The sequence below is a fragment of the Atractosteus spatula genome, chromosome 27, assembly GCF_055471065.1.
Source record: "Atractosteus spatula isolate fAtrSpa1 chromosome 27, fAtrSpa1.hap1, whole genome shotgun sequence".
In the NCBI taxonomy this organism is placed as follows: Eukaryota; Metazoa; Chordata; class Actinopteri; order Semionotiformes; family Lepisosteidae; genus Atractosteus; species Atractosteus spatula.
In genome coordinates, this window is record NC_142732.1 from 5,444,961 (window position 1) to 5,463,100 (window position 18,140).

Genomic DNA, 18,140 nt, shown 5'->3' on the forward strand with positions numbered 1-18,140 from the left:
ACAGATGGAATCCAATGCATTTCTAGAAGAGAGATTGCAAGTGGGGTGGGTGGTGAGGAAGTGAATTTAGATTGTTATTCAGAAAAGTATAAGATGTCTTCACTTAGAAATGATAAAGCTAGATAATGCATTGTATGTTTCAGTCATTGAGATTTTTCAGCTTCATTGTAGTGAGGAAAGCCCCAATTTCTTGCCTTGTCTTTTTATCACAACATAAGATATTTTTTTTATGGAGACTGTTGATTCTGGACTTGAATGTGCTCCTAGCCTTGGAACCTGGGCAACTCTGGGCCAGGAGGGCTGTTCAAGATTTGAATGTGGTTTTGTTTTTGATATGGAATATATATATATACTGTATCTATCTGTGCGCATAAAAAATTCAGATGATAGTGTTTGTAATTTGCATTTAACAAGATTGAAGTAATGCGCTCCATTAATTAAAAATGAATCTTACCCTTGCCGTGCAAAGTTGTTTTTGTAAAATATTTCAGGTTGTCTGTTTAGTAGTCCTTTGATCCATGCTGTTTGCATTTACTTTTTTTTTACTTTTAAATCCTGAAAAAGCAGAACATAAAGAGTGGGTGTTTTTCATTAGCTTGTCAAAACATCATAAGTTTATTTGCAAGCCTGGGTGGAGTGGAGGTTAATTATTATAGTTATACATAAGAATTATTGGGGGAAAAAAAGATTCTGCAGAGCACAACCAAATAGGATTAAAATACGGCTAGTGCATTGTATCTGAAGGATCTTCTTTGAACATTTTCCAACTGTGACCACCGACAAGCAGACATGATTAAATGGATATAAGCTCTGCTCTGTAAGTATTTCTCCGATTAATTTGTTGCAATGTCCACTTTTTTAGTGTGCGTTAACACCGTGTACAGAGACGTACTGTGTTTGCAATGCTGTTGCACTCTCCCATATTTATTCGATGGGTATGTGGAAAAAGATGGAGTGGTTAGGAGCTTAATATAGACAAAATAAATAAACCAGCCTGTGGTCAGTGGGAATGCTAGGAGCAAGTCTTGCATGCTTCATGTTTTTATGGAAAAGGACAAGGTTCAGGTCAGAGATATCCCACCAGTTTGTGGGAGATGTTAAGAACATTTCTAAATGCAGAATTTATACAATACATATTGGATCTGCACGTTGTTTTCAGTTGTCTTGTGTGTTTTAACTGTTTGCACAGGTTTTTGGTAACCTTACCCTGCCAGCTACTGTAGCCTGAGTAAAGTTTGGGTTGATTGGATGTGTTTTATACCTTTGCTGTTATTTCTTTATATTAATGCCAAATTAGAAAAAAATCAGGAAATATTTGCATTAATTTGCCTTCAGGGTATTGCCCCTATAAACGGTTATAAACCAATAATGCCTTGTATGTGAATTGTAAACAAACTTTGGGTTATTTGAGCCACGTTACTATAACTCTGTGGTAGAATGTCACTTTATTTTAGCCATTCAATCTAGTTTTGATTTCCCCTTTAAAGGATACGGTGGACGTATAGAGGCTGTGAAATTGTACAGTAATGGCTTTTCTGGAGGTTTTAGATGTATTGTTTTTCAGGTGCCGACCAACACACAAAATTCGAGTAAATGAGTTGAAAAAACTTCTCAACTGTTAACCTCTGCTCTACTTAAGAGGAAGAACCTTCAGGAGCATTACATTTTCAGACTGCATTGTTTTGAGAAAAACAAAATAGGGCTCCTGTCAAGAACTTAAGAAATACTACGTTTGCTCCTGCATTAAATGTGGGAAACAAAGTCACTGTGACATTAGGGAACAGATTTCCATTTGCTCATTATTTACCTCTTAAAAAAACAAGGACTGTAAAAAGTAACATTAACTGCTGAAACATTCTGCACTGCTGTTACACTCTCTCCCCCCAACAGTGTTTGTTTTTGAGCATGGGCAATAACCATCCCTGGAACCTCAGTCTTGATAACATCTTTTATTGATTTTATATGCTTCTCGCCTGGTGCCCTGAAAAACAAAAACCTCTGAGCTCTCTGTTCAGAACACTTGGGTGTTTTGTGGGCTCCTCTTTAATCACTTTCTTCTGTCTTGCTCAGGAATTCCCTTATTTAGTTTCCTTGAACAAATCTAGATGCCTTCCGACATACTGTGAGATGCGATTGCTATAGGAATATTGCATTTTTGTTTTCTTGTTAGGTCAGTGTGGTTTTGATGTTATTGTTTTTAGAAGTCTGACTTTGCTGTTGTCCTAGTTATTCTTATTGCATGTAAAACAGGATTTGCTGCTTCTAAGTTGAATGTGTTCCGAGCTGAACTAAAGTGTCCGTTTGGACGGTAGTTAAACTCTGTTCCCTGGGCATCAGTATGAATTGTTGTTAGTGAAAATTAACAAGGGCTGTTGGGGAAAGCTCTGTCATGCACAATCTGCAAAGCCAAACCCATGCTGAAGTTGACAGTCTTGGAAATAGGTCAGAGCTACATTGGACTTTAACAATTTCAGCCTACAAATTGAACTTCCAGTAAGTACATCATGGATAGCCTTGCAACGCAGTATGAAGAGAAAACAAACAAAACTGCTTATTTAAGCAAATGAAAGAAATAAGCAATATGCAGTCTCACAAATAAAAAATGAAGAAATCTTGTTAAACTGAACTAGGACTACTGCACGTTTTTTTTGTAGGATAAGATGTAAAATAAAATAGTGATTAATTAATTGGTAGGAACAAGAGATCACAGAGAAAAATGAATTCTGGAACAAAAATCAAAGCAAACTGAAGTATTTAGATATTTGTATTTTTAGATTATAGCTATTGTAGTGAGACTGGCTATAGGTTAGTAGAACAATTATAGAATATTTTTTCCTAGCCAGTTCCACCAATGGCACAGCAAACATGAAGTGTCTGGAAATGAAGTGTCCATCAAGATTTGTAAATTAGACCACCTCTCAGTAAGTTATCTTTCAGGCTGATTTAAATTATACTTTACCTCAGCATTACTATTGATTTCCAATTGTTTGAATCAATTTGTCCTTTTCTAGTTTGTGTTGAGCAAGGACTCTGTTTCAGTTGCAAGTACTGTACATACACATAAGGAAATGCCAAGTGAGACCTATTAATAAGAAAATGCACAAGCAGAGCAATGGACAGACAAAACAGATTGCCACTTTAATGCCATGGAAAAAGAAAATCTCCTCAGAAACAAAACTGTACCATAGAGAGCTGACCATTCATAGTGTGGGATACATCATTCTGAAGGTGCATATTTGTGGTTTCTGGCATTTAATGATTTAGTGAGTGGAATAAGACAATTTGTCAAAAACTGGGCAGACTAAAGAAAATATAAGAAACCACTTTAATCACTGTCAGTTCTTAGCATAAACAGAGGATCAGACTGCTCTTAACCAAGCCATGATAATTTTACACCAACCTCTGAGATTTTTGATGGTGATTTTTGTGGTGTGCTTCAATGCATGCATTGTATGAGCTTCCTGTCTTTCAACTGGGGCCATTTTTACAGTAAATTAATTCCATTTGCAGTTGCTCATTTTCTTTTGAGACCCCTTAATGCATGCAACAACATCTAACACCTGGCCTTGAAAGATTATGTCCAACAGGTAGTTACAAAAGATGAAATTTTGAGCAGCCTTAACCAGGGTTTCATATACCATAAATTATTTATTAGTCTTAAGATTTTTAGTAGGACCTTTGTGAAGAGTGCAAACCTATGAACAGTTTTAGTTGTACATTTAGTATTATGAATCTGGTATTTTTAGTTCATTTGTACGAGACTGTAAATAATCAGCTCCATGTGCAGAACTTTATTGTGAAAGAGAATCCAGAACTGCTGTCCCTTCTAGGTAAAGTTGTCACAAAGTCAAATTTGATTAATGTTTGTTCTTTCCCTATGAGTTCTTGCCCTTTGTCATTTTATTAATCTGGTGAATTGTCACAAAGAACATTTTAAATCTTATCGTTTGTGCTGTATAACCTGCAAAAAGGAATAGCAAATCTAATTTGATTATCTGGAGTGGTTCCATAGTGCCCTATTTTTTTTTTGTACAAAAATAATATTTAACCCTCATAAGTGAATAGGTAGGTAAAGGGACCACAGGTTTCTTATTACAGAGATTGTACTTTGTCATTACATCACAGTGGAGGTATACGGTACATGGACTCCGTTTAATAATGTGAGGTGTAAATCTGCACTGTACTGTAAAAAGTACAATATCACCATTAATCTGGAATAAATGTGTTTGTTCTTGTTCAGAAGGACGTTGCTCTGAAACCTCAGGAGCGCCTGGAGAGACAGCCCAGGACCCTCCACAAGAAGAAACCCAGCGAAGTGCCCCAGGAGCTGAGCTATCAGCACCGGAGGACCAGGCTGCACGACATCTCGGACCAGGAGAACGACCAGAACCTGGGGCAGCGCCAGAACAAGAGGAAGAAGATTCAGAAGAAAAAACGAAAGGTCAGTCTGTGAGAAACGTGTCTTCACCTTGAACAAGAGCCTTCGCTTTTTCCAAGCCAATACAACGTTGCATTTATTGTAGGAACTTGCATTTTCCTCTCATTTATTCCAAAACGCACTTGCCCTGCTTTCATAGCACCTCAATAACCATATTTGACTTCTTTTGTGGGAAGTGTAAAAAAAACGTCAAGGGATGTGCTGGTCTTGTCTGGTTAAGCATCAGCTTTTTTTAGAATTGTCATTATTACTATTTAATCCTTGTGGCAGTTAAACATTCTAATTATGACTTGATGTCACCCTGAGGAAAATGAGAATCACTATGTTTTTAACAATTATCCAAAGACAGGAGACAACTTAGCAGGTCGCCAGAATAAATGCTTAAATCTTGACTCAAAATGTTTTACAAAATGCTTCACATTCTTCAGGTAAGTAGAATTTTAATTTGGGCTTTGTGTCTGCATTTCACCAAACAGATGCAAATTGAAATCTCAATTAAACTTGAGTTACAGTATTTGCCAATAATTGTTAGACAGTCTTGTTCTTTAGGCTGTGTAAGATTTATTGGGGCTTTAATCCATGTAGTCAATTAATATCATATCAACTTAGCAGACAGTTGCTCTTTTGCTTTATTGCAATTACAGAGCATTAAGACAATAGGTCTGAAGATATAAAGGAAGTAAATTACCTTATCATTAAATTAGATATTCCTAAAGAACAGTGACACAGCCTTTTCAAATTTCCAATGTTGAGAGTCTTTTGATTAATTGTGTCATTATGTGTGATGGATGCAATAATGTATTGCTTGTGCTAATTAGATTAGTTGCTCTGTTGTTATTGCTGGCTGCAGCAATGAGATGTTATGAAAAGGACTAGGGGATTTTAGCTGTCTCAGCTTGCCTAATGAGTATTAATGGAACATTGACACAGTCATGTAACTCCTGAAGAACTTAACTTTTGTCCCTCTTTGTATATGGGGAAGATGAAAGGTCATCATCTGTCCCTTTCACTGGTGAAAAATATCTGTTCTTAGAGTTGTGATTTTATGCTACACTGCTTAAGGTACTGGAGATATTTTATCTGTAATTAAGCACTCTAAATACTTCAGATAGCTTTAAAAGAAGTAAGTATTCCATATCTGCCTATCTAAATTCCGTTTCACTGTTCTTTACTCGTTATTAATGGGAGCTACAATACCTTCTGGACTCCTGTAACCCCTGGTATAAAAACATGCATCTTGTTCTCACTTTCCAGTGCACTTTGTTGCAGTTTCAACTTATTGAATCTTCAGTGGAGTACTGGGTTGACGTTGTCAGTGTTTGTCTCGTTAGACGCTCTTCTCAGTTGCATGAATCCTGAACCCTTCATTCTGATTTTTACGGTTTTGTGTAGTACTGTTTATCCTCATCGGAAAATTACTTCATCTGAACAGAAGTCATTTTTTGACACTGCATTTGTAGTCTTGCATACAGTATATTTTGACTGAGTGTAAAATTTGTATTGCAGTGCATTTTCAAAGCAGTGTACAATAAATGGACATTTTTATTGAGCTTTTCATTATTGGAATGCTTAACGCACAGCGTGCGTGACAAGCGCTTTGTCCCCGTTTGCCGTTTGTCGAGAGCATCCAGCCACTGACGGGGGACAGATGAGAAGTCGGGGGACAGATGGTGACACCTGCCAGTCTTGAGGTAGTCTAGCACCTCTAATAGTGAAAGAGCAGGGACGCTGGACCAGGGAGATCCGACAGGAGTCTAGCAGATGGGTTTCATTGTTTCTAGCTGTGTGTGCCCAGCGAGAGCTGACAACCACAGTGACAAGTGATTTGCAAAGTGCTATTTACAGTTTAGGTTTTCAGGATTTTAGCGACATCTGAGTGCTCTTCAGCAGCTGTTTTCATGACTGCCTTTAGAGGAGCTGCTAATTGAAAATGAAGTTGTGGGTGGGCCACTGAATAAAGTGTGGCTGGCCCAAAAAAGAAATGGTAGGATCGAAAGAAACGTTTTTTTAGCTGTGGCATTCAGAGTTTTTTTTTGGTGATGTAATTGTATCTGTGTGAAGCCCGGAATTATAACAGAATCTGATAGATCAGTGGCGGCAGTTTGGAAAAGATGTCAGTGCTAGTCTTTGTCTTTTTGGCTTAGTTTCTTGGAGAAACTAAACTGTCTTCATGTGCGGAACAATTTGTCTGGTGAGGCAACAACAACACAAAGATGAAAGTGGTTTATTTTATGCAGATTGACTGTTTTCTTCAGTACTGACCTGTTTTTATGCAGTTCTGAAAAAAATTGGGAGACCATTATGGCTTACTGAATTCAATTTACATCCCATCATTTCTCGTATAATACTGTCTCTTCTTTTCAACTGCCTTTGATGTAATACAAAGAGGTTTGGGGTGTTTAGGTAAGATGTGCATTGAAACAGGTGAAAATATACTAAAACCATTTTTGGGAAATAATTGCAGTTGCAGCAGTTATTATTTTTTCAGGTGTCGTTCAGCGTAAGACTATCCCACAGCCCATTTTGTTGCTAATTGTAGTTATGGTTTGGAAATGAGAGCCTAGCCTGTTTGGTTTCAAAAAACAACACTGCTTCGCTTTTCCACAATGTTTTAGATCTCAAATCTCAGATCTCAGATCAAGTGTAGATTCTGGTCTTTTTTTTTTATTTAGGCTAACCTGCTCCTTGTGGTATGTAAATATCAGTTGAAGAGCCATTGCTCGAGCTACTAAATGTACAAAAATATTATCATAAACAATACCGCAGGTATATTTTAATGATACCTGCGCATGAAATTCTCCAAATCTAAGAAGTATGAAATTGTAAGTTGAACTTGCTGAAAAGTGCAAATATAATTTTATATGCAGTATTTATGCACCAAGAGAACCAAAAGGTTAGGAAAAAAGGCCATGCAACTCTCAAATAGACAATCATGAGTTGGAAAATCTGACAATATGTAAAAACAGAAATGTTCTGCATGTGATGTATCATAAAGGCTGCATTAGTTTAATGGGAAAATTCTACAGACAGTCGAGATACAGTATGTGGAATGAGTTCTGTATTGATCAGTAATTTTCATGGTGTTGCCCTGGTGTTGCTTATGGTTGACTTGAGCCAGTGACTTGGGAGGGTCAAAAGGTGGCAGAAAACTGCTAAATGACAAGATGGACATTTCTCACCTGTTTCTGTGCAGCAAGGAAGGTGGAGCCATTAAGGATGATGCTGTTTAGGGAAATCGGACATGCAGATGCTCTTCAGACACAAAACTCTTTACAGTTTTGTTTCAGAGTAATCTTTTCTTTTTCTTAATCTTTTCAAGAAAAAAACCCTAGGAGCTTAAAGCAGAAACAAAAATTGAATGTATGTAGTTTTTTGCACAGTGTCCCATGTAAAAAATGTAGCTTCACTAATTAAAGTGTTAATAATAGTAACATGGTGATTTTCTTATTAATGAAAGTCATCCACTTTAAACACTTGGGTATTTGTGCCCTGTTTCAATTCAGGAAACATAGCGATTGTCACCTCCGCTGTCTCTGTACAAAATTTAGAACAGAGCAAATTCTAAATTTGCAATACAAATTCAGTATATCTTTTTTTAGAATTAACCAAGATTGCCTGTCTGGTAGAAATGTGACATTTGTCTCTTGATTTTACTTGCATCAGTGTATAAAGTTTCACTGTTGTCAGAACAGTGTCCAGCATCGTATGAGACAGCCTTACTCTTTAGATAACTAGATTTAGGCCACTCTTAAAACATGGCATGGAGCAACATACTGATTTTTGTCCTGCACTGATAAGAAACTGGAGCCATCCCAGGTGTTTAATTGTCAGAAATATGTACTGTTTTTTGGAAAGGTGTCACTTTAGTGTTAAAAAAAGAATGATGCTGAAATATATCACTGGTGTGATCATGAAGAGGTCCGAATTTATTCAATGTGAAGGACCTAATTAGTAAGAATGAATTAATTAGCAATTAAAAATTAATTTGACTGTGTAATGAAACCGTATGGATATTATTTCAAGCAGTAATTGTTTGCATGCATTTGAGACATCATAGGGGATTAAAAGTCCATGTTTCACAAATACACAGTCAGAAAATTTCTACTTCACTACTGTACAAGGTTTTCAGGTTCTGGATAAAAACCTAACATTTGCATGAAATTAGAGCAAATTGTTACACAGAAGCTGAATAATACGCACTGCCATTTTATTTTCATTCAGGGAGCTTTGTTATGGAAAGCAGCAGCAGCAGAAAAGTTCAATTTCTTGGGGAGGTAGGACTCAGGATCAATACTAAATGCCTGTTTTGCAAAAAAAAATGAAAGTGAATTTTATTAACTTAAAATGAGCAAATTGGCAGGCATGACTCTTTGCTTACATTGTCTGATTAACTGGTTACACATCCCCCACACATACAAATGTACTCACCCCCCTGGTTGTTAAAATGAAAACCAAGCATGTCAGTAATATTAGAGCAGAGTGAGGTGTTTGAATGGCTGTGCTGGGCTGCCAATGTGACTCGTTTTGCTGTGTTTCCTCTGCTGTGTCATGCAGAGCAGCCCATCTGTGCTTGCCGTGAGTTACAGTGGAACAGGTTGCCTCTGGAGGTAGGGCTGTTGCTAGTTGTGTTCTCCAATAAATGCAGCTTGATGTACATCCAGTGACATGTTGTAGAACAAAGAAGAGCAAGGCCGCTGGGAAAGGATGTCAGTTCCACCTGTTGACTGTAGTTTGGCTTTTTGTCATTCTTCAATGTGAGCTTTCTTTCCTTCCTTTCCTCTTTTGAGGCTCAAATAAATGCTCCTTCATTCTGTAGATACAAGAAATGTCAGTTTAGCTTTTAAAACGAGTGCCGTTGCTTTTATTTCGCCTTCTTGGTGTGTACAGGTTACTTCTGACATGACAGTATTTTGACAGCTTGAGATTCAAGACCTTAGTTCTGTCTCTTAAAGCTGTCAGCTGAGGAGCCTTTTGAAGGCTATTTTCTGTAACGCCTTCATTTTCATTTGTAAGGAGAGTTTCTGAGAGCAGTGGTGTTTGGAAAAAGGTCATTTTCAATCCAAAGGATTTCAGTCGAAATGTCTTATTTGGTAGACACTTTACAATGGTCAGACCCTACACAGCAAAAAACATACAGTACAGTACATCTGCCAAATTCACAATAATACTTAAATGAGATTTATGTTGGTAGAATCCTTTGGTAGAAGAGCTACTTAAATGCTACTACACTGCATTGCTGCACTATAATAGAGCACCTATAGAAGTGAAAACTGAGGGTTTTTAAAGTTTACTGTATATCACAGTCTGGCTTAATTTTGTTGTTTAAAGTTTTGGCTTACCTGTGCATGACTTTTTTGAAAGCAGCTTAAAACACTGTCCAGAAATATGATGTATGCAGTTATTTATGTGCGTTTGTTGTGTAAACTATGATGTTTTCAATTTAATCATTATATTGTTGAGGGATCTCAGATGTAAAATACATAACTGCCACATAACTGGACTTATTGTGTTTCACCCTGGCATTTATTTACATGAGATAGAACTTACAAATATTTTTTTTTCTTTCATATGTCCTCACTGCAGGAGGCCTTGATCAGGATCTCTTACATCCTGGAGTTAGCAAAAGAATGTCATTCAATTGGAAGCTTTTAGAAATATTTGAAATATGTTGATGATCTTAACCGACCTATTATGTCTGTTATTAAATATAATAACATTTCATTACTTAGATGAAGATCCTGCGTAAGTTTCTGTCTCGTTTGCCATTATTTGTGTTCAACAAAAAAGTACTTCACCTGCTGGATAGAAGTTTGCACAAATGGCCAGGTTTAATAAATGTATCATGTTTTGAATGTCATTCCAATGTATATTTACATTGCATATATTTTCTAAAGAAAATACTAGAATATTGAACTCCTAAGACATAAGCAATAAAAGGATCAAATTAAAGAGATCCCAAAACGTTTCAGTTTGAGATCTCCAGTGACTTAAATGCTTATGAGTTAGAATCTGCTATCCCATTAGTTAAACTGTACTGCTATTTTAAAAGCTGCGATGACTTTTGACAAGTCTAGGCCATCACGGAGCTGCAAATAGTATTTTTTTTTCTGAGAGGAAGCCTCTTTTGATGTGTCAGGGTTTTTTTAAGAGGGGAAAGGCTTAGAGTCACACAGCTGTTAATGTGAGTCATTTTCCACTTTTTCACATTAAAGTGCTTTTCCTGTCAAGAGCTGCGATTTGGTTATAAGAAGAAGCTTGTTAACCAGGAGGTTGGAAATCACAAAGGCAAAGTAAATTGTCAGTGCAGGCATGTGGTACCCCTCCACTTGTCACTCAGACAGCTAGCAATCAGGGAGTGACAGTCTATTTGTAGCAATTAAGCACTGACCTTGTAACAGAGTCGCTAAACTTCTTAATCTCCTGTGCTTTTGGCTTTTTTGAGAAAGGAATTGTATTGATAATTAGTTGTCTGTCTTAGACCCTCCCATTTGGAATAGACTGTTGTTAATCAGCCTCTCTCCAAGCTCTGAAATGCCTATGCAGCTCTTTCAGGGCAGATTGAACCAGTTAGATGAACAATGTTTCTCACTGATGCCACTGCAAGTTCACAGGTAGAAGACAGCTTAGAGGTTGTTTTTATATGTAAGCAGGGAAAATGCTGCATGTCTCAGGCCTGTCTAACACTTGCAATGTTTAGCCACTTAGGAATCCTGGTCATTGTCTATGAATGTCACAGGTGTGAACTAGAACTGTCTGTACAGGGATAAGCCTGCACTTTTAACAAACAACGGTACTGGTGGAATGTAGGAGTTTTGGGCCATGTACGGGTGGCTTCCAATATGCAAGAGGGAAAATCCAACAGAGGAGGTGTTGTGAAGTGGGAGTATCTGTCACCAGGATATTCCTTTGTTTATTCACTGTAGTGTGAGATTCTCTCCAGTTGTTTGTTCGGATTTCTGTTTGCCTTTGGTGTGTTGTACTTGTATTCATCTTGGGCTTTGCGCCAGTAACACTGTAATTAGCTAAAATCCATGCGTCATGTGCCACTATCACCAACAGCAAATAAAAAGGTTAAACAGTTGTTCTACAGTATGCGGACATTTTTATAATGAAAATGTAGAACGGCTCCTAGTGTAAAAGGAGATTGTTAAAGTGATGTCACTCCTCTGGAACTGTCAAGCCTCATTTCTTAAGGACGTAGCCTGTTGGCGTAATTTTGGTTTGTCTCAGTTGTGCTGGTCTAGACCTCAGAGGTGCCAGAGATGATGGATCAAATCCAAGGTGCAGCGACTGTGTACATCATATAAGCCTTACCTCAGGACTGTGCAGTTCTGGTCCTGGAGTGTCTGCATGTTTTCATTCCAACGCCGCTTATAACGAGCTGGTCACTGTCTTAACTTGATCAATGGTACTGTAACAGCTTCTCCCACCTCTTCAGGTGCTACTTTTTTAAAGAGACCTAGGAAACTTGTAGACACACTTGCCCTCCAGGACCAGGAATGGTCACCTCTGCATTGCATGAAAAGTAATGAAATCAGAATTAAATGAACTTACCTATTCATTCTAGATTGTCCTCATGAATTGCGTTGTCGTCTGCATTTATTTATTTGACGCAGAACTAAAATGAGAGGTATAAAGAAACTAAACTGTCATGCTGAGTCAAGCTTGATATCTTATCTACACCTTCCAGTATTGTGTATGTTCTGATCTAGGTTTTGAAGATCAACAGTATTATTATTATTTTATATATATTCTTGAGTACATTTTCCCAGAGGCTTCTGTTAATGGACCACCTGGGCTGCAGCCATCTATGTGAAATCTTTAAGTGTTCGATATCTGTTTGAGTAATGCGTTTTAATAAGGTGTATAATTGCTATGACCCTGCTCTTTGAAGCACCCAAATAGCAAAGACCACAGAGTCTTTCTCGGTGTAAATAATAATTAAGCACATCTTGGATTGGATGGCTCTTTGCACAGTTACACTGTAGATAAATGTGCTGTGCTGACTTGTTATAGCATAATTGTATTATTCTTTTGTCTTTAAAGTCAGAAAGTATTATGAGTAGTCATCTTTATTGTGTTTATTAAATATTTATATATACTGTGTGTGAAAAGCAGTAATATGTAAATACTGGGTATGACAACTTAAGATAATTTCTAAAAATGTTCTCTAGTTAACTGATCTGACAATGTCATTGAGCCATTTCTTGACATGATCTATGCTAATGTCTTCAACAACATGGCAGGGGAGCTTGTTCCATTCTTTCACAGCCCTTTGTGTACAGTACTACCTCCTACAGCAAATTGCTCTTTGAAATTTGTACTCCCCCTAGGAATGTCTGTAATTGGCATGCATTTTGAGTTTCTGGCCTTTTTAAAACCAAAATATATCATTTCTTTTTATCCAGTGCAGCTGTGTAGACCTCTCATAAGAGTACAGCACTGTAGTTTGTTCCATTCCATCATTGAATGGATGAAGAGCTTTTATGGAAAACATCAAGTTCCATCCATAAAACACTCAATCCATAGAGAGGTATGTCCAGGGAAATTCGGTTTCCAAATTATAAGAGCACAAGTAGAGTATTTCATAGCATTTAATGTCAGAAACGTGTGCTGCTTTAAATCATTTTTTTATTAGGAAAGACCTATACACTGTTTTGTATTATCCGATTACAGACTCCTTAAAACTGTCTCATCTGCCACTTTGTAGTGTTAAAGGCACTTAAATAAAAGTGTGTACAATTATTACCTGTAACTTTCTTGAGCACTGGTCAGTCACTTGGTTTTATATTGATAAGTATTTCTAAACAGCATCACATGATTAGTTCATGTTAAGTTTTCATCTTATAATTATGGGTTGCTGGTTTCATGAATGGTGTTGCATACCCTTAAATGTTAACAATGGAGGAATTGCAGGCTAGTTGTTTTTTCATATACAGTATCTTTGTGATTTCAAAATGAAATATTCTAGATACTTCCTCCAATAAGTGGTATTGTATAGCACCACTGCCTTTAGCTATCATACAATTCACATTGTGAATATTCTAGTCCAGTACATGTAAAGGAAAGATGACAAAGAGTGGATCGGTACAACTAAAATAAAGTTGTGGAGGAATTGCACTGTGCAATCAGTCAAAATGGTGAGGTTTACGCTCTGGAAGATTTCTGCCATAGTGGAATGAGTGGTTGCAGTAGCATCATTCAAGGGGACATGGTTTATTGCACTTAAATCATGAAACCCAGCTCAGTATTTGCTCAGCCTACAAGATATAAATGCTTTGGTGCTTAAGGGTGTGATTCCTTCACTTTGAAAAGCTGCCTGCTGAAAATATCCATTTGAAAATGAAGACAGCTTGGGTAAGAGTTCTTAATTATTAATACTGTAGGCTGGTGTACAGTAGTTGGGTAGTGACTCATTTGAGAGCCTTCTGAGCCTTGTCTGTGAGGCTAGCCCTTACTCCACCCTCACCATTCAGCCTAATTTCTGACCTTCCACTTTCAGTGTAAGTGGACACTGTACCCAGTGTTTGCACTGCTACCCTTTGAAATTCCAGGCTTCAGTAGTTACCCAGATTTAACCATTATGCTGCTTGTGCTTTTCAATAAATGCTAGGTAATTACATTGTATTATCATGAATGCTTGTCCTTTTGAAATGTACTAGTTCTTCTGTTGATGCTCTTTGAATCATCATTTTTTTTTATTTCATTTTCAAATGAAAATCATTCTAGTTTTCCAGCAGGCCATTTATTAATCTCCTATTGATACAGAGGTTGCCCTTCTGTTATTACCATTTCAGGATTAAAATGATTTGTCACTTATTACTGATAATCCCTTATAGCAGTTAATAGCTCTGCCACTGTTAAATTGACAGTAGCAATTGGGAAGAATATCAATGGTTGTGATTTATGTGGCGCCCGATAAAGATTCCTTATAACCACCAGCAGAATGTCATTTCTTAGCTAATTGCCTGTAATGTAATCCTTTGTTACTATATCAGTCGACAACAGATCGTGTTACTAGAGAGCATGATTAAATTTCAAAACCCTGGTAGAACTACACACACAGCGGGCATATCATTAATGATTATTGTTCGGGGAATTTCACTTGATTGCTGTTTATTTGCACACGTCCTTTTGTTTTTCCTTGTCATTTAAATGAATCAACTTGAATGAGAGGATTTTATTGACTAGGGGATTACTCTGACTTTGAAATGTGGAGAAATAATTTGATTTAGAATGATAGTGTTTGTCATTGCTTATTGTTTGAAGGCTATATAAGTAAGCTTTCAGCGTGCAGTTAAATGATGCTTTCAGACAGACAGGTTAGTCCTCTGATTTAGCAAGAGCATAGTGTACTTTATTACTCACATGTCCTAAGTAGCTGAGTTGACTCATATTCTGTAATTTCTAATGCAACAGTGTTTACATTGCTGAAATTCTTTAAGAACATCTTAATGCAGCTTCATACTAGTACATTTTCTTCTTGTAACACTGCACTGTTTTTAAGGCCCAGCTGAAAAACAAAACTTAATTAAGTCCAAATGTATTAAATATGCTTATAGATAACCAGAAACAGATGAACTTTTGGGAAAGTGCTTTGTGTCTGAATGTGGATTAAATAAAGTGTAGTTTTTCTGTAGTTTTGAGTTTGTAGAGGTCAGAATTGGGTCATCCTAAAGCATTCTTTTTCTTTTAACGGCCATCACAGCTTCAGGAAGAAGAGGTGGCCTTTTCCATTATTGAACCGTAAACATTTTTTTTTAAACCACACAGTGGATTTGACCAGCTGGCTGCCATTTAAAAGAACATTCCTCTGGAAGTTCTTTTACTAGCGCAATAACAAAATTGAAATGGTCATCTGTCTGTGAAACAGCAATATGTTTTGTATACAGTACATACTGTACATTATATCCTTTTATCGGGACAGATTCGTATTTGCAGTGGTTGGGTTTGTTTCTCTTTCTTTTGGACATGCAGACTTCATCCGATACTAACTGTTTGACATCATTCTTCATTAATTTGTTGCACTTTGGATTCCATTAAAAAGAAAAATAATTCTAATGGATGTTAAAGTCCTTTTCTTCCCCAGTGTGATTTGTTTTCCATGCACCAATGCATATTTACACATTACTGCTACACCAGGGGCAAGTGGGTCTATATGCTCTTTAAGACTGAGGAAGATGTTTGTAAACTGATTTGTAAAGGTTAAAACCATAAAGATTTCTAAAGGTTAAACCCTTAACTTGTGGGCAAGAGCTCTTTAGTTGCTGTATTATATAATTGGGTAATTTAAGGTGTTTGTAGTTGGCAGCTGTGTTTGTACACTGGATTCATACCTGTGCTCATCCTGCACAAATTCTTTGGAAAGATTAGGAAGACACAGCACAGAATGAGTGTAACATGTTTGAAGTGTGAAGAATACCCAGGTTAAGATTGCTAGTATAACATCACTGGTTTTGGGAGAGGGAGAACTTGTAAGTGGTGTAAAAAAAGTACAAATGAAATGAGGTCAAGGTAGATTTAGCTTGTGAGTGATCAGTGTGAGGCACAAAGGAAAAACAAAGTAATCATTGTAAAAACCAGTGAACATGTGATAATTCACAATCTTAGATGTAAATGGAAATCATCACTGGGTTTGCATCACTGAAGTTGTGTTCAAATTATGCCCACTTTACTGAATCAAATGACCAGGAGGAGAATCCTGTTGGAACTCTTTTAAATAATGAATTACATGAGTTTCATCTTCACTGTTTTTGTAGCCTGTAGGCAGATTGCTGTGGTACTGTTCATATATTCCCCACTCATTTCAACAGCTGTTGAACATCAGAAGGGTTCAATCTTATTGTTAACGAAACTGCTTTTTTACCAGTGCTCACCACTTTACCCAAGTCTTGGGGGTTGTACGTAAAGTTAATGATATATGACCTTCAACTAAATCTTTTAGACCCTTACTGTGTACTGCTGCGCATATTGAGCACACTCCTTAAATGTAGTATTGATTATCTAGCACTGCAAGGCTGTTGTACCAGCAAAAGCATACCAGGGAAAACAAAAAGAATAATCGCAAAAGAAAATCAAACAGTAACTACATTTAAGAAAACAGGCAAATCTGTTGTGTGATTTTGTGACAGAAGAACGAGTGGGAGTTTTTTCATCCACTGTCCATTCTGCTTTAAAAACAGATTTTTTAGGATGTATTTTTAGTATGTACTCTGCAATAATCAGAGTATTTTGCACAAGGTGTTCCTTTTATTTAGATGCAGTGTTTACCCTTGGCGATGAATTATTTGGATGAAAGTGTACTAAAACTGTGGGAAAAAAGGACAAGGTACCAAATTGTATCTCTTGTCTGTTTTACTCTTAAGTCTAATGTAATGTTCAACAAGGAAACATAGATGTACTACAGATGACACTTCCAGCCTAACAGCAGTTCAAAATGTCAGCATTTAGAAATTTTCTGTGCATTCTCGGGAGTCCTTTAAGAAGTGTTTCCCACCTGTGTTAGCAAGCAGGCCAGGCTTGCAGCAGCTCTATCTGTGGCTTTAGGGTGTCTTTCACACGACTTGAGAGGTGAAAACATTCATCTGTCTCTACTGCACCTCCGGGCTCACCCACTGCACCCTGGGAAACCGTGCATCTGCTAGCCAGTTTTTGTGTCATCCTCCTTGTCTGTTGATCCGTGTCAAGAGCAGGCACGCAGGAACCAGCTTCTGTCTTCTCCTGTTGCATCTTTTTGAAAAGCGACGCGTATGCAATATCCCAGAATCCGAGATCAGGTGGGATATTTCACAGTGTCACTCTTTCTAATGGTTGAAGAATTACCTAGATTTTCCTTCTTTGAGTATCCGATTCATGTTTCAAGTATAAACACATCAGGCTTAACGGTATGTCAGTTAGTGAATAGTTTTGCTTTCATGTCAGGAGGCACATCTTGCCGTTCCTTCTCAAATTTTGCCACATGAAAGAACTCTTCTTTTCTACAAATAAGGGCACAGTGAGAATTATTTTCCTGTTGGCACTGCCTTATAAATGCAGGAGAAGGGTCAGGCCTGCATTGTCCATTGAACTGACAGTTTACTGTACTCAGTAAAGTAGTAGTGTCTGTTGATGCTGAACAACTCAGAATTCCATTGAACAGAATCAGTCTTAAATAATCACACTCTTTGGCATCACTGTATTTTGTTTTATTGCATTTTTGTATTTCAAATGGTGTTTTGGCTCCCTCTGCAGTATTTTAAAGAGAAGTGCTTAAATGAAACTTTAAACCCTGAGTAGTGAGGAGGAGGCTTAGTGGAGCTTAAGCATCATGATTTTAAAATATATCATGTGATCACAATTAAGTGCATTTTGTTCTGTATAAATAGCACAATGTCTGCCATATGCCTTACTGAAGTTAACATTTACTTAATTCAAGCATATGCTTAGCTAAATATTCTTTAATTAAATCCCTAATGAGCCATTGCTTAGTATGGTTTCGTTTTCTTGTTAGTAACAAAGGTGGTATATAGGAACATGCAGTGCAGTACTTTCCACTTGTATTATTAGATAGCAACATATTTCTATAAAATCTAGAACTAATTTAACCTCATCCATAATATTTGACTTTGTGAAATAGAAATTCTAGCTACTGCCATCAGTAATAAGAGGAAATTACCACCAAAACAAATGAAGAACAAAACAAAAAAGGTGGGAAATGCAGAAG

At 37.1% G+C, this 18,140-nt stretch overlaps 1 protein-coding gene across 2 annotated transcripts in view; it reads left to right on the forward strand.

Moving 5' to 3' along the window:
* auts2a (activator of transcription and developmental regulator AUTS2 a) overlaps positions 1 to 18,140 on the forward strand; it is a 327,281-nt gene that overhangs the window by 60,037 nt on the left and 249,104 nt on the right. For both annotated transcript variants that reach the window (XM_088906828.1, XM_088906830.1), the window contains exon 2: positions 4,241 to 4,441. In XM_088906828.1, the coding sequence (XP_088762954.1) occupies positions 4,241 to 4,441 (201 nt within the window). The remainder of the gene's footprint in view (positions 1 to 4,240; positions 4,442 to 18,140) is intronic.